General features: G+C 33.3%; 1 protein-coding gene across 21 annotated transcripts in view; it reads right to left on the bottom strand.

Moving 5' to 3' along the window:
- Window positions 1–24,629, bottom strand: part of LOC119653550 (homeobox protein 5) — a 1,045,448-nt gene that overhangs the window by 30,830 nt on the left and 989,989 nt on the right. For 14 of the 21 annotated variants that reach the window (XM_038058245.1, XM_038058241.1, XM_038058239.1 and 11 more), the window contains 2 exons: window positions 21,356–21,397; window positions 1,020–14,762 (listed from right to left, as the gene is read on the bottom strand). In XM_038058245.1, coding sequence (XP_037914173.1) covers window positions 12,936–14,762; window positions 21,356–21,397 — 1,869 coding nt within the window. In that variant the 3' untranslated portion in view covers window positions 1,020–12,935. Of the gene's footprint in view, window positions 1–1,019; window positions 14,763–21,355; window positions 21,398–24,629 lie in introns of those variants that run through there. The other 7 variants (XM_038058248.1, XM_038058251.1, XM_038058255.1 and 4 more) reach the window with 3 other exon arrangements.

Here is a 24,629-nt window from a genome sequence, read left to right as displayed (position 1 = left end):
TACTTTTGATTGAGTGGTTGTTTTTGTTAAGGAGTGGGTAGATAATGAACGAATATATTGCTTGGAGGCAACAAAATTTTCAAGCGAAATAGACCACGCTTCAATAATCACTAGCACTACAAAGGTCGTCGAATTTTGTTTTTTGAACATGGAGTATGGTAAAATGTATGTTTAGATGCGAAATGAAAGTCATATTTCTAAAAAAAATGATAATGTGGAGACTTATGCGAATGAATGAGCGAATTAAGCAAATAAAAATATAAAAATTTATAAAATTTTGAAATCCCATTTACCACTAGAATCGTTGTAGGAATTATTTATTTATAAATCTGAATTATATTTTATAAGTAAATGATCAATAAATTTGGGCAGATTCCTCTAATAGAAAAATTTTATGGATCGAAAATACAAAAGTTATCAAAATTAAACAAAATATCTGATCCGACCAACCTTGAATATTAATATCTTTTAAAAGGTACCATTCCGCCAAGGAGTCTTGTCTCATTTAAAATGTTTTGGTCAGTAAAGATTGATTCAGATATAATGACAATAATAAAAGTCGAGAGGTTTAAATTGTGAAAATTTCCATTTGATCGGAGAAAATCATTTAAGATTTCAAAAAAGATGAAAATATTATTAGTAGTTGTACAATAACTCAATTTAATCAAATACATCTACGCTGAGCATATTAAATTCTACGCGTTTAAGTAAGAGAAAATCAAAAGCAAACGAGATAGTGATAAATGGTGCACAAAACAGAAGGAAAAAAATACTACATTGCAAACTATCAAATGTAAAAAATGTATAATCAAAATCAAAGGGAAAAAACTGATACACTAAATGCAAAAGAAAATAAATGTCAATGAATTGATGATGAATTCATGAGAAAGTTCCCCAAACAAATGTACGGATAGAAACAGAGTTTGTTTGTTGTATTTTTTGGAAGGAAAATGTAATGTGTATAATGTACATATAGCCTAAAGAAAAAAGCATCAAATATTACAGTAATATGTATAATATATTAAACATTCATGCATTTCTTCTTGTATATATATAATCATATCGTTATTTCTTGTTTGTTTCAAAAAATTATTTTCAAATATATCATTATAATATTATTATTAATCATTTTAATATCTTCTTGTCATAAATCATGTAGTACTATAAATTTTCTTCTTGTTTATTTTCTTCAAACGTTAATATATATAGTAGTAATATATAGTTATATATTATAAGTAGTGTTGGGTAGGTATTTTATTAAATTTTATTCCTTCAATTGATGTTTTACATAAAAAATAGTAGTTCTGTTTTGCCATTACTCCCACAGTATTTATGTTTGCTCCGATATTTAATCGGAAACTTACAAGGGAACGATTTTAGGGAAAAAGAAGGTGAGAAATTAGTTTATAACTCCTCTAATGCATGGAATTGTTTCATTATAAATTCAGCTAAATTGATTTCTTTCAAATTTTGCTGAGTATAATGCGCTTTAGAGCGTGAAGAAGAAAGTTATAATGAGAAAAAAAGTAACTTTTATCTGAGAAATATTATTGAGCTTTTTGTGAAGATTCAATAGAAGGAGTATAAAATTAGTCTATGAAGTCTATATATTACTGACGTTCTCTCGATTTGAATGCTCTGGTATTTGTAAGTTGTTGTTGTTTTATCTTGAAATGAAAAGATTACTCCAATCCGCTAATAATACACTATCTTTCTGTGAAACTTATATTGTACAAGTCAGTTGAGAACTCTATAAATCTATTTGAAGGCACTTTCCAACGAGTTTCGTGAATGGAATTTTTAACCGAAAGTAATCAATAAAAATTGTAATTCATACATTAATTGCGTTTTTTTTAGATAATTTAATCTGATAAATGAAATTTTTTGGTATGAGGCTCTTTACTCATTAGTTCGTTTGGACTAAGAAGATAAACTTGAGTTCATGAAAAAATGACACTAGTGAAAAGCATGACGAAACAAAAATATGACTCTCTAAACGATAATATTTAAATAAATTTTCAATCAATTCAGGTCAAGTTGATAGTAAATGGACAAAGGCCATGGTATATTATCCATATTGAAATACTAGTTTTCCCTTTTCCATGAAAATAATCAGTCGTAAATTATTAATTTCACGCAAAGCAAAAAGAATTAGAGGCTTGAATTTTTTTTAAAAAATTATCCGCCAAACAAAAATAAATGATTTTTAAGCATTTCATACGATAGTTGATTACAACGTAAGGGACCAGGGAAGTGCAATAGCAGTTTGGATGCAACACAAATCTCAATTTGCAATTGAACATTTTTTTGGTGTTCTTGAAACAATATTTCACACAGTTTTTCACGTTCAGTGGATAGCACAAAGAGTTTCAATTTTATATAAGAACTATTGGTATTACTATAGGCAATATTTTTTTTTGTAGGAAAATTTATTTACATTTGGATTGAAAATTTTACAGAACAGAAATATGTTTTCCTTTTTTTTATGGTTTAATATAATTTTGAACAACGAAATTTGATTTCTACTATAAAAGTACACTTTGTCATATTCGCAGTTCAATCTAGGGAAATATAAATGCCAATCAAAATATGTAAAATGAATTTTCAACTAAATTCAATAGCAGAACTTTTTTTTTTGAATAAATGAAAACCTTTTATAGAGCAAAAGAAATAAAATTAAATATTTTTAAAACATTTTCGATGAAATTTAAAAACAATTTTTGGTTAAAAATTCATAATTATAATTCTTCAATTTAAGAAACATTCTATATTACACATATTTTTGCAGAGTCTAAGTAATAAATATTTAAAAAGAAAGAAACAAAAATCAAACATAGAATTGTGCCATTGAGCAAAGACTTAAAATGATAATGGTAATAATAAAAAGAACAGAATCAGAGCAACATGACTCTTAGAGGCCTATAAACCTTGCACGTGAAAAAAAAGTCAATACAATGAATATATATTCCTTTTAAATTATAAAAAAATGTATGAAAGCGTGTTTATGATTTAAGCGAATTTACTGGATGCGAACATTGGGATGGAAACAAGGAATTAAAGTCATTTAAAATAAGACATTAATGGGAGCGTAGCAAATTCGATAAACATCTTGTCTTGGCTAGCAATAGTTTTAGTTGACAGCAAAGCCATGTTTGAGGATTTTTCCGATTAGTTAACATGCTTTTTAGAGAAATTTACATATTTTTGCATTTTTTTTTTACAATTAGAATATGTTAATTATTTATGACTACTCTAAATATTGTTACGACATTTGGTGTTAGTATTGTGTATATTTAGGAAGAGGTTGGAATTTTATTTATTTTTCTGGTGGATGTCATAGAAAAAGGGTAATACGGGTCAAATGAAAATTATAAGAAAAAGCTGAAATTACCAGATTATATCATCTAAAATTCAGATCTGCATATTTATTAGCTTAACTTTTGTCTAAACTGGTGTTTTAAGTTGTTGTCAGATAAAATTTTTATCATTTTTATCTGATGACATTTATACAACTACTAAGTACATTACGAGAATCTGTTTGTTGTGTTATGTTTTACTTAGGAGTAGAAAAGATCATGTTTAATTTTCAATATGATTGCAACAACAGTTCATCATTTCACTCTTTCCCTCGTTATTGCCCTTTTATTGTTCAATGTTTAGACTTTTCAGAAGTTAATATTATTTTCATTATTCTCGACCTCATTGAATAAATTCCTAATTTAAAATTCAATATCCTTACTGCGTCCTAAGAGTGTTTTAGACCTACCTTCTACTTGCATCACTGTAAATTGTATTTAAACTGCTACTTGAAAAGATCATTGTAAACATGTTATTTATACGTATCTACACCTAAATTACACCTAGAAACTATTATTAAAACAGCCAAAAATATTAAAACCTTTCTGTATTCTAATATGTTCTACAAGGGACTTCAATAGGTGATATCAGTGGCCTCAACTCAAATATAATTTCCTTCCAGTATATCCTGCAATATCCCTACATTTTATTCATTTACGACTGAGCAGAAGAACAAAGGTTGAACCAAACAAAAAACCTATGCACAGAAACTTAAGAGTAAAAATGAACCCAAGATTTTTCTCTTACGCATTAGACTCGATTTCAAATGAAATAAACAATTGAAAATATCACAACTGCTTCCTTCTTTTTCAAGCAGAAACGTTTTGATTTTCCGCACGAGATACCAATACGACAAATACTCTTTGGGGACCTTTCCGACAAACTAAAATGTAACAAAAAATGTATTATAATTTTTTATGCACATATTTTTGCATCAAATGAGATATAAAATTTATGACAATTTTTTTTTTTTTTTATTCATATCAAGGACGCTAGATTATTTTTAATTAGACGGTCTTACATTACTATTAAAATGAGAAAACTATCTGATGTAAGAGATCAAATTAAAAAAAATATTTCATTAATAGTTTATTCCTGCTTCAGTAATATTTAGTTTCCTGATTTCAGTTATTTTATCTATTTTTCATGGTTTCCTTCCAAGATTTGATAAGAATTTTTGATTAGATTAATTGCAGTAAAAAATAATTTGGCTTTACCTTAAGAAAATAATATTTAAGATCAAATACCAAAAACAGGATTATCTAACTTGCAGAAAGACAAGTAGTATTTAGTGAGAACAAGTTTGTAACTATGTTTTTATCTGATAATATATGGTGAAAAGAATTTAAGGACAGTTTAAAATACCCATAAAGTATTGTCGTATTGGTCACTCATCTGTACCTATTGATAATTTTTACAACATCAAACTATGGGAGGCAAACGTTTTTATTGATTTCAAATCCGCGAAGTATCTCTCTATCATAAATAGAGACAGAACAAACAATTCCTGGTTAGCTTGAAATACCTCACCATAAAATCACACAATTCTTTTTCGGAAGACATACTTCAAATCGCCTCTTTCGTTTTTTTTCGTTTAATTCTAAAGATTTTAGTTCATTCATTAATTTTTCAATTTTTAGCCAAGCTGAAGTGACCAAAAGATTAAAGATCATCTTTGATTACTCAATTATCTATTGTTTTTCAAATCGCGTTTTGAAGAATTGTAAGGAACATTTATAGAAAAAGATAAACCAAATTTTAATTAGAAACAAAATATTACACATTTTCCTTTCTTCGCCTAATAAAATAATTTTAATTATTTGAAAATAAATAAAAGCCAAAAATAAATCACATAAAATTTCAAACTAAATTTAATAAAGAACAAAAACTTTGAAAGGCAAAGATTTTCATTTCATATTCCTTCCGAACTAGACTTACATAGTCACCTAGCACTATTTAAAACCACATTCTGTATTTATTTCTATAAATGACTACATATGTATATATACAACGACATAGTAACTTTTTTGGACATTTATTTACGGATACCATATTCTTATAATTACCACGCAATATAACTTCTCCGAAAAAGTATCTACCACTCTATCTAACGGTCCATGAATTAAATTAAAGGAAATACTTAAATAAAATTAAGATAATAAACTAACATTAAAATTAGAGACTGAAAGAAAACTAAGAGGTATTTCATGGTATATTTTTAGGCTTTGAAAATTTTGAGCTTTGTGTTGTTTGAATTCGAAGCTACTTTGATTGATCAATAGATGTAAAATAGATGCATTGTACATTTGTATAATTACAAGTATGTAAGGAAAGCTGGTTGAATCAGTTTTCATTATCCTTCCGCTTTAGATAGAAATAAGATCTAGTGAAATCCTTGACTAAATCCAGGAAAATTTCGCAGTAAATTTAGGCAAGTTCTGTAGGGAGGCTTAGAAGCACAGTTTAATGAGAATGAAGGTATAATGTGTTCCAAATCCATTTCAAATGGGACGAGAATTCATGGGTGAACCTCGCGTTATCTCATTTTAACATTTAACCATAATTTAGACATTTAGACATTTCTGCGCCGGGTCTTGTGAAATTGCTGATAAGAACAAGGAACAAGATTGACTGTAGAAAGAAGTGACCCAAGGAGAATGAATACAGGAGTAAATCAAGTGGCTAAGGAACACGGAATGTCACTGCGTATGCGTGGGGTAGGGGCAAAAGAGCTAACCGCCGTGACCCATGTGGTTAATGTATTAATGTGTCGGTGGTGCTTAGATGATACTGTGTGTGTTTTCCCATTCCATGTGGCAAGTCATAAACAGCTGTAATGCCACATGCTCGCGCCATGTGCTCGCAAGCACGTGGCCGCACACCAACGAACTGCATCATATACACGCCACTGATACCAGACGTTAAACGCGGAATTTTTCTCGCATATTTCCCGTAGACTGTTGAACATGCGCACCGATTTTTGTTCATCATACGATTTCGAACAATGCGCTGAAAGTTGAATCTCTTGTATTCAGTTTTCTCGAAGTAATAATATTTTCAAAGTTGAAGTTATGAAGTTTTTGTTAAATTTATATTGGATATGAGATGTTTGGACGAAATAAAATGGAGACGTAGCCGATGAATTGGAAATTAGGGAAAAATCCCTTAAAGCCTGCCATCTTCGTTTAGTTTGGCCTGTCAGTTTCGTCTAAAGAGTCTGCATTTGATCGATGATCGTAACGCACGATGGGATGCAGTTTGTCTATCGGTTTTGATTGTTCAAGGGGTCAATGATCGATCGAAAAATGATTCAGCCAGACATATTTGGTTAGGATGTGAGCGAGGATTTAATTTTATTTTATTCTATGGGGATCCTTATCGTAATAATGAAGGTTTCTGATAAATGATCACGCACAAAAATATCGCAAATTCTCGTTTCAAGGTCTTCCATGTCCAGATGTTGAGGTACGTGGATGGTGCTTTCAGTTCAACTGGGGGACACTGACACTCCTTTTATAATACAGAATTCAAGCGAAAAAATCACAATTTCCAATTATTTGGGGGGCTGTAAAATGGTTCCAGGGGCGGAAAAAATAGAAAAATAAAAAAAAAATTGAAACAAAATTTGAAAATAAAAATTGGGACGATAGATTGGCGCTCGTTAAACATGATTCTTTCTGAAACATTTTCTCCCATTTTATTGCCCTCATTCAAAGTCTCTTCAAACAGGATTTGGAAGTGAAATTCTGGCACTCGATAATAAAATTATTACAACCGAAGAGGCGCCATCCCAAATGGGAATAGAAACAACTTTTGAATGATGAATTAAGAGAGGGTAAAGTTGCTAAGAAGCAGATAGACAGTGAAGGATACAAGGTAAGAGTTATGATCCTGGGAAAGGAATGTCATAGAATTTTTTAAGGAATTAAAACGTAACACTTTTTCACTAGCAACAACGCGACCACATATTGAATATAGAATCAAATTCCGCCAATTTACTGTCATAGGCGTCATAGCCAGCATTGCGATCGATCGGTGCTGCTATGCTACTTTGGGTCAGGTACTTATTGGTCGAGCAAGGTGATCAAACCGATTAAGACCCGATGTCCAGTTCTTCTGTCGGAGGTTAGTGCTGCAACTACTATCGGGATCCTGAAAAAAAGTAAAATCTACCAAAGTGATAATACGTCAGGAAACGCTTAAAGAACTAAATAGTATTGAATCCTTCCCACATTCAACGTTTTGCCCACATATTACAACACTGGATTATGCGTTTATCTCAATCCAGTAATTATGAATCGCTCCAGCAGGATTCTTCTGGGAGTGAACAGGGTTTGTCTCTGCTTTGATTTTTGTGTAAAAGGCGGACGCTAGGTACTAGCTGTGTTTTAGCTTGTCCAAATTAAGAGATAGAGGCAATTAGAATCTCGGGAATGTTTCCCAACCCAAACTTCATCTGGACAGTATCATGTGTGAATGTGAAATCCTAAATTATTCCCACGACTGCACTTTTTGAAACATTTTCAGTGTAACAATGAGCCCGTAGTAAAAACATCTCCCAAAAATTAAAACCAATTTGTTACGGTGTCTTCCTCTTTTCTTCCCTGTTGGCGGGCAGGGTCTTAGCAATCATCGAACAGGAAAAAGAGGTAAACAGTAGGAAATGTGTGTGCTTTTCTCTTAAGCGACTTCCAATTTAAGAAAAAAGGATGCTTTCTGCACACCGGATTACCCATCAAATATAACATAGCGGAGAACTGTGGTACTGTGGAGATCGAGGTCGGTACGGTTTACCCATGACCTAGAAAATATTAACCCCTTCAAATCACAATAGTAAAAAGGCCGACACTAACCATATGGAGATGGACAGCTTTTGAGCCTGCTTGCGTAGATTGGGTTGGTCTAGCTCGGCAAAGCCGACAAATATTGAACGAATAATTCACAGGAAGGAATTGATTCCAAATGCTTTTGAAGTTTTTCTTTTCATCTGATAACGAACGTTATTGTTCATATTGTTTCATCATTGGCCTCCCTATTCTGCCAAAGATAAAAAAAAATATCTCGCAAACTCTAAATTTAGAATCAAGGAAGCCGGTATTGCTCAATACGTTTTTGTGTAAATTAGCTGCAGGTTTTTTGAAACAAAACCTAATATTACTTGGTGTGACTGTGAGATCAATAATCAAAAATGAAACTCGTTTTGTTGGAACTCTTTATGCTGGAGGAAGGAGGTATTGGCAGTAAACCATATGAGCCAGATGCCAAAATGTAGAAGAAAGTCAAGCACTTCGAAAAAGAACACTTAAGTTAGGTAGATGGAATTGAAAAAGTTATGGCCATCAAATTCATTTTCCTCCGAACTTTTCTCGGGAGGCGAAAATCGAAAATTTACACCAAAAAGAGAATTTAGACCTACTACAACTTCGCTAATACCATTCAGATTTCCACCAAACTTTCCAATATTGCATTCCATATTAAAATCTATGTGGCCGACTGTAGGATTCAAGGATGAGTTTTCTAGTTACTTTACAAAAAATATACATATATAGAATTACTAATTTTGGTTGAACAGATATTAGCATGGTTTTCACATCCACATGCGATATAGGGGCAATTTAAGCTTTCTTTTTCAAGATTTTTCTGCTAAATAGTTTCTGTGCTGCGCTTTTTTACCCATATCCCCTTCTCACCAAACTTCCGCCACTTATTCCAAAAATTCGATAAGTACCAATGGGGACCTCTTCCACATGGCTATATTTGGGTATATTTTGCATATATGAAGACTCCCACCTTCAACTCAACGCGGGATTCGCAGTTCCACACTTTTCCCAAAATTTCTCGTCAATGCTTATAACTGTTTCGGAGAAAAGTGACAGGCTGGCAGACAGACAGATAAGCAAGTAGACAGATATACGGACGGACCGAGCCTCCTCTTATGATTCTTATGACGTATCATACCTGCATTTGGAAAGTTGGCTAAAGCAGGAGTTACTAAAAAATACCCCCTCATGAGAAGACTCAAAATTTTCCCAAGTTTTTCAATAGTGTATTGCGATCGAAAATCCCAAGCCTCTTCCCACCCCATGAATGAATGTATGAATTTTTATTTTATTTTTTTTTCTTCGGCATTTTCAACGCTAATAATTCGACTCTGATGTTCATTTATTGAATTTAAGACCGAAGAGGTTGATGTGATCGCTGAGATTTCACTGTAGAGGACAAATTCTTCTCCCAAACGTCATTTTGATAATTTTTGCAATAACTTGTTCTAACCATGTAAGGTAGGCGAAATACTTCATGCATCATTAACCAGGTGGCTAATGTCCTGAACTAGCTCCGCAAGATTATCCACTAGAAACGCCCTCCTCCCAAATTGGACTCTTCGGGCCCGAAATCGTTTTTCCATTGTTTCGCGGATTCCATTTAACTACAATTTTCAGTTGAGTGATCATAAAAAATGATTCATTAGGAACAAATCTAGATCAAAACCGCGATCCTAACCGTTACTTGTTGAAATAAGTGCCCGAAAAATATTTAAAAATTAAAAATTCATAAAATAACCTTTTTAATAATTTTGTCGTTATTTTTAAAAGTGGAGACAATTCACCTAAAATCGTCTCGTTCAAATATTTTGATATTTTGATAGACAAATTTGAGGATTTTGACACCGAATAAGTTAATACATATAATGATGTATACATTTTAATTATATAATTTAGATAAGGCAACCTGTCCTGGGTGCATGTTCACAGTTAGAGCCAAAATAATTGTACGGATCTTTCTAAATTAAGGACAGAGGTGGATGATTTGAGCTTGGATCAGTTGGATTTCCTGTTTGTTTTTTGTTTTTTATTTTTATACCAATTTTCTGTTGAACAACCACAACACCATTATCAGAAAATCTTATCTCTCGTCTCACTGTCACCGATTTCCTGATGATATCATAGTAACTCGGTGGACTAGCAGTAAAAAAAAACTAAAAAAAGTTGAAAAGAAAACCAATTGCCCCACCCCAAACTCATTCTCATACAGTTATATAGATTGAGTAACTAAACCTTTATATTTATAAATTAACAAGATAGAAGCAAAATGGAAAAAGCGAAAGGTGTTTTCTTTTTAGCAAATATTGCAAAACATTTCCAAAACTATCTTCGCATCCCAAATATCCCTTTTACCAAAAAGCAATCTGCAATATGTTTCCTCGATTTCTACCACACATCAAATTACATCCATTGTCAATGAAAATAGCAAATTTGACTACAAATGCACAAAACTCGCATATGAAGAAAGCATTCAATACACAAAGCTAACAGCCTTTCATATTTTACTTTTCCTGTGGATATTAAGTAGCAAATACGCCTGTCAATTAGAATTAGATACGAACCTAAATTCTATAATATTTAAGGTAAAAGAGACTAAAATTAAAATTAACACTAAAATACGATTTTAATATTCAAATATAGGAAACAATAGTTATAAAAACAAGCTTAACTAAAAATTAAGTATCTTTCTATCATTCCTAAATCAATATTTCAGAATAAGATATCTACATCTACTCTTTATGTTTATGACACTATGAAGTCCTACAAGGATAGTATCTAGCCATCTAGTCGAAAACTAACTTCTATAAAACATTTCTTCATTATCCTCAAATGACATGTTAATATAGACACACTGAACCCTAGCTATCTACAAACACTTTAGTTCTCGTAGGTTTTTTTTTTCACTGCACCAATTTTTCAACTTCAAACATTATCGGCACTTTGGACTGAAAAAGCCTTTGAAATTTCTAGGCCACGATGATACTTGTGAATCCTTGTTCGAAGATTGTATGTTTATTTGTGCTGGTTTTTTTTGTATCATTGAGTACTAATGGGAAGGGGATCTCACGAGGGGACACAAAGATACTCTATGATGGCATAGGAACAAAATAACGAAGCTATCACAGTACTTCATATTTTCTTTTTACTTTTTTTTTTAATTTTGATTTATTTTTCGGTCGATTTATAGTTTGTTAGTTATTAGTTTCGAAATAGCAATTTGAATCCGCTTTTCGAAAGACCATTAGTTTTTCATTGTCCATTTATATTTCTGTTATGGCAAAACTATTTTTCATTCTTATCATTCTAGGCAAGATTGTATGTAGTCATATCGTTGTGTTTTTAATCTATTTTATTTTTATTTGATTTCTTCTCAATTTTTTTTTAAATTTTCATTAAAATGAAACTATACTATGTATATATACTTTTACGGACTATTCAACACAATTTTCAATCGATCAACACTCACATGTATATATTTAATATGGTTTTGTTGATGAACCGGCAAATATTAAACAAAATAAAAGATAAAAATAAAACAAAAATTATTAACCTATTTTTTAAGAATTTTCCGAAAATTCCATTACAAAGTAAAAACACAGCTTTCGTTTTTATTTCTATCTTTAGAAGGAACAAAATACTAATCATGAAACTAATAAAATTTATAACAATATAAATGGCAAAATATGTTTCCAGTGAAAATTAAGTAACTTTTAACTCGTCAAGTTATATCACTTGGTTTCGGTTGACCTTTATATGATTTTTAAATTTTTTTCTTCGTCTTTAAGAAGTTGGTTGACTTTTTTTTTTAAATATTTTTATGCCATTTAAACATTTAAAGAATTAATTTAAAATAATAGACTGACTATAACAAAACATCACAAAATTTTCATATATTAAGTAAATAAAATATGAAAGAAACTAACTTAAAAAATTCAAGAAAAATTTAATTTTTTTGCTCGTACGTTGAATTATGCATGTGAATTTTTATTAAACTCGAATACTTTAATTGTTATATTAGAGAAATAATGTCGTTTCTAGGCACATTCATTTTATTTATTCTATACTTCCTATTTCTAAAAGAATTCGTAAAATATACATCCATGTACTTTACCATGTGCGTTTAAGTACCGTTTCTAGGATAACCGTGAGAGGTCCGGCAGAATTAAAATTTCGACACCGTGGTCAGTGAGATCAGTAATATAGAATCCAGAACAAGTTTTGATAAAAGATAGAAAAAAAGATACTTGCAAATAGTGAATTAATGATGGACTAGTGTTTGGTTTAGTTTCCGATTCAAAATTTCCCAAGGACAAATTCTGGCAAAGTTTAATTGTTTTCATCCTTAGATAGTCAAGGTGGAATAAACTTTGCCGAAGCTGAGTTGAAATCCAAAAGGATTCATCTTTAAACTTTTCGTTTTCAAGGAGACTACAAATGCTTCAATTGTTATCTTTCGTGGGTTTCCACTTTATCTCATTTTTTTGTTAAAGCCTAACTTGTTCTGGAAACTATCTATATTTTCTACTGAAAGACTAAAGAATATCCTGCCATCTATCTTCCTAGTCAAAGATTACACATAAACCACATGGAAACTTGCCAAGTACATTGCACATAAGACAATATCGAACATATATTATAAATACTATTTAACATTTTTCGTTGCATTAAAAACGCCTCACACACTGGACGTCGACCATAATTCTTCTTCGTCCGAAGAAAGGATAATCGCTCTCCACTCACTTCCTACGAATTCCCTTATGAAGTCTTCATTTTCTTGTAAGGATTCAAAACAACCGCACTGCCTGGTGCAGGAGCAGCTGCAACTTGTGGAACCCCTGCAACGGGTGGCATTGCCGCTGTCAAACCCCCTGTTGCTGCAGCCGCTGAATGCATGGCGGCATGTCCAGCGAAACCGGACTGAGTCATACCAAATGGATAGCTTGCCATCAGGCCAGGATAGAATAGATTTTGCTGGTGGCTCATAAACTGTTGGTTAGCGGCGGCTGCAGCAAAAGGATTTGTAGCCGCAGCAGCAGCTGCACTAGCGGCAGTTAGGGCATGAGGAAGTTGGGGCCTTAAAACCGGTTGTGCCTGAACATAGGTGGCCGGTGGTCGTGCAACAGAATAGTGGCTGGCATAATGTGGAGTGGAGTTAACACTATGAGCGCTTGTGACCTGAGTTGCCAAACGATGACCAGTAGTCAATGCGACTTGATGGGGGTTCACTACGGTTTGATGGTTAGCGGCTTGCATTGCGGCATGGGTAGCCGCTTGGTTGTGAGTTAGGACACCCTTGTTGAGGGCAACTCCAGTGTAACTCAAGGCAGTCAAAGGCTTGCCAGAGAGAGCGTTCGATGCAGCGGCCATTTTCAATGCGTTTGCGTAGTTCTTCTGGGCCACCTCTTTGGCAATAGTTGCTGGATCAGGATAGTATGTTGCAGGGTGGTGAGGCGTCACGATTGGAAAGTGTGTTGAATAGCTTATGGTTGAAGTTGGCGGTACTGTGAAAGCCGTCGAGATTGGATGATGGGTTGGCGTATGCGAGAATAGCGAGCCATGCAGATGCGTCTGGGAGGTAACAGGATTGTGATGCACAGGAGTTGTGTTATGGTGTTGCAAGGAGGTAAGCGAACTTTGAGGAGTCATTGGAGGAGTCTGCAAAAGCGGCTGTTGATGCGTTTGCGAATGGATTTGGGGATGTGTGATCTGGTGATTGGTATATGCATGGTTAGTTGTATAGCTTTGAGCGTGGGTTAGTGTATGCGTTTGTTGTTGCGTTGTTACAGCAGCAGTGATTTCGACACTTGCTGGCTTGTAAGTAGCTATAGACTCATTTTTTACAGAAAGTTGCTCAACAGTGCTGACTGTTGGGGCTGTGATGCTTGAAACCACAGCTGTTGTTGTCGTTATTGTGGGGGTGGAGTTAGTCTGGCTGCTAGTGATAGTATTATTATTGTTATGGTTAATAGCAGAGCTGCCGTCTACGCTGTTAGTATTGCTCAAGCTATTCGGACTGCTGTTAGTGGCATTACTAGTCGCCAATGGGCTAGTTTGCGAAGTCTGTATTGATGCACTAGTTACGGAAATATCATTACTGCTACTAATAGCTGTACTATTACTGTTGCTAGCGCTATTACTAAGATTTGTTAAACTGCTACTAAGGTTATTGTTACTCAATAAATGATTGTTGTTGTTGCTGTTGCTAACGACGATGCCGTTACTGTTGGTGTTGCTGATATTGGAATTATTATTATTTATGTTGCTGTTGCTGATAATGCTATTGTTATTATTTATATTACTACTAGTACTACTGCTACTATTGATTAAATTATTCAATTTATAATTATTATTATTATGATTAGCAACAATTTGATTTGCCATGGTTGTAGTGGATGATTGTGGTGGTTGTGGAATTGCTGTTGTAGTTGTAGTAGGAGTTGGGTTTGGGTACTCACATGACACTGGTACGAATGGTTGTTGCAATTGCATCAGTTGTTGATAGGTTGTCGCTCCTGGTTGATAGACAGGTATGCCAGATTTTTCAGCTGCAGGTCGTTTATATGGTACCATGCCAGAGAATGCCTGTTTAGAAGAAATAAATTAAATAAATTTTGTTATAAAGTTGCTGATTTCTGGGCGGTCAAAAATTTTCTAAATTCTAAGACACTAAATAATGAACGAAAGTATATTAGTAAAAGCGTGTGAATACTTGATGGCTTTGGAATTGTATTTTGTAGAAATCAGATGTAAATTCTGTTATTTATCGAATTTTAAATCTATTATGAAAATATATGAAAAATATAGTACTAGTTGAAAATATGGTCCGGCGGGAGATGACGATATATGCTATTTGTTCATCGGTTGGAATACTGAATGTCAGACAAAGCATACTTTGTATCCATAACGGGGCTTATTTTGAAATTGTAGGCCCAAATTTAGGACGAATCAACTCCAAGAAATGTAACCGAGAATTTCTCCCTTTCCTTGTGCATTAAAAACATCGAATTAATTCTGTTCAGAATGAACAGAATAATCAACTTCGAAAGAGCTCGAAAATCAACACCATTTTTTTCGAGATATTCGAAATACACTTATAAAGTGATTAAGCTTTATATAATCAGCTCAAATTTTCAAAACCAACCCAAGCATTGCAACCTTCGCACCCCTCCCAGAGATCCCGTCGAGGTCGCCAAAAAATTGTTTATTTTGTGTACGCAGTCTGCTTCTGGGCAATCACACAAATAGTTCTTGAGTGTTTCACATTCCATTTTGTAATTTCAACGATGCGAGTTCTAGGATATGTCCTGTTAGGTGGTATGGTCTGCTTCAGAGCAGTACTTTGTAGTCCAGTTCTCGTTAGGGTGGATTTGGCCCAAGAGCTCTACTGATCGGAATTTGTTGTAAAGGAGTACATTGTTCTACGTGGTCTTCGGCTGGATAATGAAGTCGTAGTTTCCCCGATAAGGAAAGCCCCCTCCGCCCTTCCGCCAAACCCTTAATTTCAATATTTTTCTTCTTTCGTAGTGGGCAGCCAAATGTTCGATAGTCGAATGTAGGACATTCGCACAGTTTTCTCTGGTTACTGTTATTTTTATTTCATTTCGCCTCTAGTTTGCCTGCGCTTTACTTTGATTATCATCACACTTAATATTGTGGAAGTGACTAGCCCAAACCAACAAGGCAAGCACAAAGACGAGGACATACGTCGATGACGCATTCGAGTAATCCAAATCACGTGACTTGGAAAGCTTCATGCCTGCCTGCAAGGACATCAGACCGGTCATAAAAGTCAAGACAAACTATTGCAAAAATATGATTTGGAAGACAAAAAGCCATTGCATTGCGCAGACGAACTTATAAGCAAATCCTTCAATCTGCCACTAGTGACATTTGACACTCTTTTCGCAAAGCATAAAGTTTCTTGATATCACGAAATCATAGGAAATGATCAATATTAAACAAGATTCCAGACCGTACTCTCCGCACGACTAAGCGTGGTAAAGGCCTCTAGGTAAAATGGGGAGTCAATTTACCGACCGAGTAATCTAAATCATTCCCCAGCTGAGTTTCCTCCCAAATCTGAACTATTAACTGCCACGCGGTTTTGCTGGGAGCATGCAGCTAGAGAACACTCTCAGTTGGTGATCAAATTATTGGGAAAACACCATGTATGGCTGCAATCGAGAAGACTGTCAAACAACATAAAAGGGAGGTCAGATTTCAGCATAGTTTTTAGACATATGACGATTAAACAGCGAGTCAGCATGAGTTTAGACTACAGAAAGGAGAACGTGCCAATTCAAGCGGCCTTCAATGAAATGAAATGTAACCGGGTGAACGCGAAACTGGAATAGGAATCACTTGATAAATTGAATATTCTTGGCCTGTGTAATGACGTTTGGATACTGTGGGTTTTGTACCGCATTTGGACAGAAGACAATAACACAGCAGATGAGTTAGGGGAAACGTCGTTCTATGGACCAGGACCTTACTGTGAAACTATCGTGATCTCCTTTAATATAGGGTGACCATATAGCAAGGACAGTTTTTCCAATTGTCATGTTTCACCAGCTGCTAAAGTTACCAATAGCACTCTGCAGTCAAAATATTCAAAAAACCTTGTCATTTCATCATGCATTGTTTTACGCCGCTCCTAGGACAGGGGGAGGGATCCGTTGACCAAAAAACGTGAGAATAAGCTGCTCTCCATTTGGTCCGGTCCAACATCAAGTGGACGTGAACTTAGGATCCCTCAATATCCTAAATATTAAAAAATATTATCGAAATTATCGGGCTCAGTTGTAAATACACGCCTTGAGCTCGGTCTTAATCATGGCCTCATTGTGCAGACAGTTCGTCCTACTATGCAAAAGCTTAAGCATGAGTATACTACCTTGGACTTTAAGCAACGAACTAGATAGCGATCGATGTGAATTGAAAAATCACAGGTAGTGTAGCCAGGTCAGTATCGAAATAGACCCAGAAATTTCGATTCGCCGCCTACCAGCTGAGACAGAGAGTAGATGCAGGTTACGTTCCAGTTGAATTTGGTCTATCACCTTATAAGATTGTTGACGCAAGAATTGAAGCCGGAAAATTATAGATAACGCCAGGAATTCCCTAATTGAGTACTGGCAAAGTTGGCTGGATATTCGGACTTTCACCAAACAAATATCATCCCGGATGAGGTCCACCTTTGGTCCAGTGGCTGTGAAAATAAGCAAAATTGCCATTGTTGGAGCGATCGCAACCCCAAATGTTCGACAAAGTACCATTGTATCCACTAAGATTGACAGTTTGGTGCGATTTACGGTATGGAGGCAGTGTCACACCTTATTTCCTTCGAAATAAGGGGGGAGGCACCGTTTTCGTCAATGGTTTGCGATACACAGTGATGTTAACCGATTTTTTTGTGACAAGAATTCGACATTGACATTGACCATCCCACAGTCACCAGTGAAATTTGAACCGCAACCTTCCATATGTGCTCTAACCACTCAGCCATACGGACACTACCATGAGTGAACTTTGATTATTCGACATCCGGCCAACAAAGTCCAACCCTAAGTTACTTTTGCAAAAATTGACTTAGACCAACAAGTTAATAAATATTTTTATAACAAACATTTTTTTGAAGCTCATTTGCTCTAAGGTAGCCAGAATGCAGAACGGGCCGTCGTCGTCCAAATCACAACCAAATAGCCGAGGGATACCTGCACATAGTCACATCGAAAAACGCTGTATTCACATTGTCTGGCTAGTCTATCTGAACCTCCCAGTGGTTATCAAAACAAAAGAGTTCCTTTGGTATGTCTTCTCGACCCGGTTATTTGCGGTTCAATCCTTGACAGGAGTCTTATGGGGCTTGTGGCTACGTCCACATCGTGCATAAAAGACGTTCAGGCCAAACGCGGACACTTATAACACTTATAACCCAGATGTCGTAGTTTCGTAGAGATTTAGGTATGTTTTGTATCCACCAGTACAAATGTTGAGCGATGCATTAAGTATAAACTGGTACCGTTGCTGCTTGTCGCAGCGGGGCTCTAAATATGGTCTAAAAGTCAATCCATGTCCTCAAAAGACTGTGACCAGTGGTGAGCCAAGTAAATGCTGTAAATGTCACCAGCGAGATTCTAGCCACGAACTTTTGCTTCGAAAACGTAATGCCTTCACTACTAAACCACTCGAGTGTATAACAATTGATCACTCCTTGATAATATGAATTTTCTAAGCCAGATGATGATAGAAGATAGAAAGTACGCTTGATTTTTCTACAAAAATGTTTTGGAGTTTAATCTTAATAATCCATTCTTCTCACATTTGCAGATAACGAATCGATCCGTTAACCAAGATACGTTAACGCTCTCTTTTGCAGATCTGCACTTCAGTAATGAATGGTTAATAAGAAGTGGTTTGACTCCCGTTCTTTTCGGAAAAAAATCCTTCATAAGCTCCTTAGAAACGGACGCTAACAGTCCATTTTCTCGACTGTGGGACTGTCGGACTCCCCGATATCTCGAATGATCAGGAAGGCGGCCAACATTTTTGAAACTTCTCTAGGAATATGATACAAATTAAGGATTAAATACACGAGATGGTGCTGATAAAGGAAACGCCAAAATTTCAACAATGAAAGCTCCGTCGAAAAAAGGATCACCCACCACCACCCCCGATCCGAAAACCAGAAAAAAATCGCAAAGTTTTTAGGTGGGAGAAAGGAGGTATTACGGAGAAACGGGTTCTTAGAACTTTCTTACAATTCCTTAAATTTTAAAGATGCGCGAAACATTGCGTGGAAAACAGTCACAAATCGTATGAAAAACAGAGAAAAGTATAAATTTTATTGACCACTGAGATATATAGAAATAACCAAAAATAAAACCACTGGATTCATGGGAATACTTCGACCGAAAGAGGATACAAGCCATATTCAGGAAATGCAAGATACAGCGTTGGAAATGCAAGTTGCTGCAGATGTCACTTGGAAAACGTTAACAGAATCATTAAGCTTGCTCACTGAGATTAAAAGAACGACCAAAAATTCGTAACATTAGAATCTTACTGAGGATATCGATCGATCTATATCTACAGAAAGAAAATGTGGCCCAGCTCTGGGATGATGCTACGTTGGAACCAAGCATGATAGCCTAGATTCAGGTAAATCTAGGATTATGACGATGTGGTGATATGAGAATGTCAGTTATTACTGAAAAACTACTGTGCGGAAAACTCCCATCAACATCGCTTTCAATAATTCAACAATAATGTATTCTATATTCTGCTCCTCGCAATGGGCTTCAGGCGAGTCGTTGGTTCAAATTTCCAGCAGGTAAACTGATATTTCCAATCTAAAATCCGAATGAAACTGGAGTAAATAGATATCCAAAAATGTTAACAAATTAATCCTCAATTTGAAAACAGCTGGTTCCAAATCTCCAATGAGAGAGGCAATTTTTAGGGACTCATGAAGAGGAAAGACATTTTTGGAAAATGAACGATTTCTGAGTTCTCAGTTTCTACTTGAAGTAAGGAAGAATGTGTAGCCAAGGGAATCCATCGCTTGAAAAATGCTGCGATAGATTCATTCAACTTGTGAGTCTCTGTTCTAACTCCCGCCCACCTCCTCAACTTCTTTGAATCGAAAAAGGGATATACCATAATTAGCTGTCCTAGTGACATGATGATAAATCTTAACTCCAATGAAGATCCCATACTGGATAAATTAAAGCTGAGGTTCAGGAGATGTGCTTCATAGTCTTTAAATTTAGAGGCACAATATAAGGGAAGCTAAGGTAACTAGTAATCTGCTGGCTTCAAAATTCTATAGGGTAGTAGTTGACCATAATCATTTTTCAATGCACAAATCAACTGTCTCCAATCGTTTAAAATGAATATTTTGCCAATAAAAATAATAGTTACTTTGGCGTTGGTCAGAAATTTCATAAGTAGGCAATTACAGCTTTAGCTATTTGAAAAAAAAGAACAGAGGTATGGGTCCGTTATTCTTTCATGTTTAGTATTTTTTACGGAGTACAAACAATCCACCCAGGATTTTTCTTCATTTTCGCTTTCAATGTGGCTATGTTTCATTATCATCATACTTGATGCTGAACAAGCGATAAACCCACAACAAAGAGACAACACAAAGACTAAACAAACAAATGTGACGAATCCGCGGCAACAAGATCAACCTTCGCAAGGTCAAGCAAGGGATCATTATTATCTCCTAAAAATTGTGACTAGATTGGATCATCGAATGAAAAATAGACCAAAATTCACTAGACGTGTTTTATAAAAAGTTAATGCAATTTAGAAAAAAATGTTTCCTCAAACCATGAATTTAACAATGAATATTCAGAAAACGAATACTTATTGAATGGAAATCAAATAAGCACACACTTTTCTCGACATCACTTGTTTGTAACATTGCCAAAATTATAAAATATTGTTAATAGCCAAAAAATCAAGCCAAAAGCAGGATTAGTTAAAAAAAGGAATACATTTTCGGAAATGACTTACTAAAGACATTTAGATACTGTGCTAGGATAATGAACTAGTATTTATTCTTTGCTAACTAAATCAAATGTTATTAGCTAGCTACCAAAACGGGCCGCACTCTATAACTTCTATTAAATATTACTGAACTTTAGTTTTACTTTAAATACTTGAATAAATCATTAAAATTTGAAAGCTTAATCGGAAAAAGGAACAAGATTCAACTAGATTTTTTTTACTAAATTCTAAAATTTGAGGTCAATTATTAACACTGCTGTCGATAGTTTTTGCTTTGTAAGTTCATTTACATATCCATATCATAAATTTTGATTTTTGTTGTTTTGTAAATTATTTACACTGACTGTTGTTTGTATACATTTGATTTTAACACATCCTGATTCAATTTTGAAATTCGGAAATCACATTTGCTGCTTCGAAAGAAAATTTATAAACGCCAAATATATAATATAAAAGTGAATTTAGAATTATTGAAATCTGATAAAACAAGAATAACATTTTTGAATAATTAATTTTTTAAAAAAACAAATAGATTTGGTAATTTATAAAATTTCAATAAAAAAAGAACTTAATAAATTTGCTGATATATATATTTATAAATATAATTTATATTTGTGAATAGAGTGTTAATCAAAAACCAACACACTCAAGGTACTTACGAAATTTTCATAGTAAAATGAACCAACCGTTTTCATATCCATCTACACACAGACATAGAGTCACATTTCATTTTTTTTGTTCAATGTATGTATTTTTTGCGAAATTGAAACGAAAAGAAAATAGAGAAAAAAGCATAATATTAGTGTAATCGGGTTAAGTTGCGCGCAATAATTAAATTCTTTAAAACAGAAGTACATTTGAAAAAGTTAGATTTATATGGTAGTAGTAGTAAAAGTAGCGAATAATATAGTATATGGATATTTATATTGTTGTAAAAACAATACTTTATAGTTAAATAAAATTACAAAAAATAAATAAATTAATTAATAAATTTAATCAAACTGTTTGGATAAATAGTCAAGACGACATCCTAGTAGGAAGGCTAGACATAATTAAATTGAACTGAATTTATTAAAATTGTACAAAAATTGAAATAGTTTTCAATATTAATGAATATCTCTGCTTTCCTTCTAAGATGTAAGATTATGAACAATAAATTTCACTAGTTTTACTTTGAGTTTTTCTTTCCAAAATTCTAATATACAACTATTCTACATAAATAATATAAATTTGACTAGTATCTTAAATGCTATATTATTTATCACTTATTTCATTTAGTACATTTATAAAATTCTTATATAATAACTTTTCCGGGAGAAAGTTGCAAGAATGTTCTCGATTTGATTGATTTGGTTTTTTATTTATTTCAATAGTAATACAACCTGGTTCATTCGACTTTTTGGCAATTATAAAAATATCTAAGATTTATGGAACATTTAAAAACATTTGAGTTTGACGATAATTTCGGGGGATGCCCAATATGAAATGTCCAAATGACATTAATCACGAATATTGGATTAGGAAAGCTGTGTTCTGGTAGAAATATCCGGTAAATGTTATCATAAGTCCAGAAAATAGTGATTGCAGTAAAAATAAACTGCTCAATCCGGGCTGCTGGCGGGCATACATAATAACGGTCAAAATTGAGACTAAAGTCGCATCCTTTTGCCATTGGATCAATAATTCAACATAGGACATAAAAATAGTTAGCTTATTTCATATGATGATAACTTTACTAGTTACTTTTTCATCCTTCTCTAAGGAAAGGTAAAACAATTCAGGAAGGACACTTGCGACGGGAAGTACAGATCAACCAAGGGAGAGAAAGATCGAAGGCCAAGAAAAGAAATATATTTATATTTTTTTAAAGAATGAATAAAAATTTCAATCAATATTTGTCTTTTTAAAAAGTGTCAGGAGAGCTCAAAAATGATTTTTAAGTGATACCATGCAGAAAGAGAAATAATAAAAATGCTGAAAGTTTAGAACGTTAAATTTCGGTAAATCCTCCCGTATTGGTACAGAAATAGAGGGACGTCAAGTTGAAAATTATCCAGGGAGAGCGGTGATAATATTTAGCATATGAAGAAGTTTTCCCTCTTCTTTCAACATTTATTTATGAAAACGTTGATTGGCGGACGGACATTAAATCTGCTTAGAATAGATTTGTTATTGACTAGGTATTGATCAAATTGGGCACCAAACCGAAAGTTTTATTTAATGTTTTATTCTATAAATGTTTAAGGGTTTTATATAACAAAATATTTATTAAAAAATAAACTAATTGCCAAAAACCCAGTTAATAACCTTAAATATAAATATATGCCAGCAAGTCTCTGAGGAATCTAAGAATGACACCTTCGACGTTTGTCTCCTGTAAATTATTCTAAATTCGTGTAAGGTGGGATAATTAATGGGGGGAAGTCGCAGCAATTTTTCTTCGCATATATATTTGTTGGTTGTTAGATTTTGCGCAAACTTAAAATATATAAAAAGCCGATAATTTTGGATAGTTTGATAAATTAAGAAAAGTAAACATAAAATGAGTTGCTAATTCTCAGCTATATGCGTTTTTAATTTAAATTTAAAACAAGTGATAGGTTAATGATTACATTAACTTATGCTTTAGAAGCAATGGGAATGTAATTTAATTATAAATAGTAATCTCTAAAGTGGTTTATTTTCTTGCAGGTTTTTGCAATAAAATATTGAATTATTAACTGGTAAATCTAGAGATCGCTAAAGCGAAAAGAAATTGTGAGTTAAATCTGAACTAGGGAATGTATGGGAATATCATGCTTATTAAATTTAAATTTAATTTTGTGTGCTGGTCCATATTTGAGCAATAAAACCATACAACCAATTCAGCGTGATGGAATTTTGAAAATGTTTGCTAGACCAGTTGAATAGGAAGTAAATAAACATGACTAATTGAATTATTTTGAAATATCTAATGCAAATGAGATCTTCTAATTTATCACTTCGATAACTTTGAAAAAGAGCAGAAATGAAGCGGTAAATAGTAGTCATGTCTTATATTTTCATTTGAACATTGTCCAACTAACGTATTCGAACATCGTTGATGTGAACTATAGCTTTTAAGTGCTCTGAAAGCAAGTATTCTCTCAAAATTTTCTTTGGATTATAAATACTATTATTTTTTTCTGGTTTACATAAAAATAGGCGATAAAAAGCATTTAGAATAGAGACGTCAAATCGTAGGCACATGCTAGCAACTTTAACTCATGTCAAATCAATATATGTATATATGCATATACATCCAAATGAAATTTCATCGAATTGGAAAGTGAATATAACTTTATCTACTACATTTATTATCCTGTATATTCAAAAGCAATATTGCAAACGGCCTATCTACATACCAACTATTTGAAAAACAATGTAAAATCAATGGAATCTTGTAAATATTTATGATATCATAATTTCGTTTAATATAATTGAAATATAAAATTATAGTTTGCATATCAGCGAAAATCAACAAAATATGAATATTCGATATTTGACAATATAAAATATTTTATTAATTCAATAAGTACAATACAAAATATGAATATTTATTACTTTATAATATAAATAAATAACCTTTGAAACACAATTATTGTTTTGAAATGACTTTACTTACAACTTTTTAAGCTACAAACGAGTACAGTGGGTTATTTAATTTCAAATTAAAATGCATATTTTAAATATTAATAATAAAATTTTTTTATTCATTTCAGAAAGTAATTTTAAATTTTAAATATTTTATAAATGAAACATAAAATATTTATGTATATTTGGTAAATAAAATAAAAAACAAACAAAATATCCATTGATATGACATATGCTTTTAAGTGCACTACTAAAAACTGCATGCCTGATTTCGCATCAAAACATTAAATAAAAAAAAAATTAGTCGAAACCTAAACACCC

This window comes from Hermetia illucens, chromosome 4 (assembly GCF_905115235.1).
Source record: "Hermetia illucens chromosome 4, iHerIll2.2.curated.20191125, whole genome shotgun sequence".
Lineage (NCBI taxonomy): Eukaryota > Metazoa > Arthropoda > Insecta > Diptera > Stratiomyidae > Hermetia > Hermetia illucens.
The sequence above is the reverse complement of the archived record's forward strand: the minus strand, read 5'-3'. Positions and strand labels throughout refer to the sequence as shown.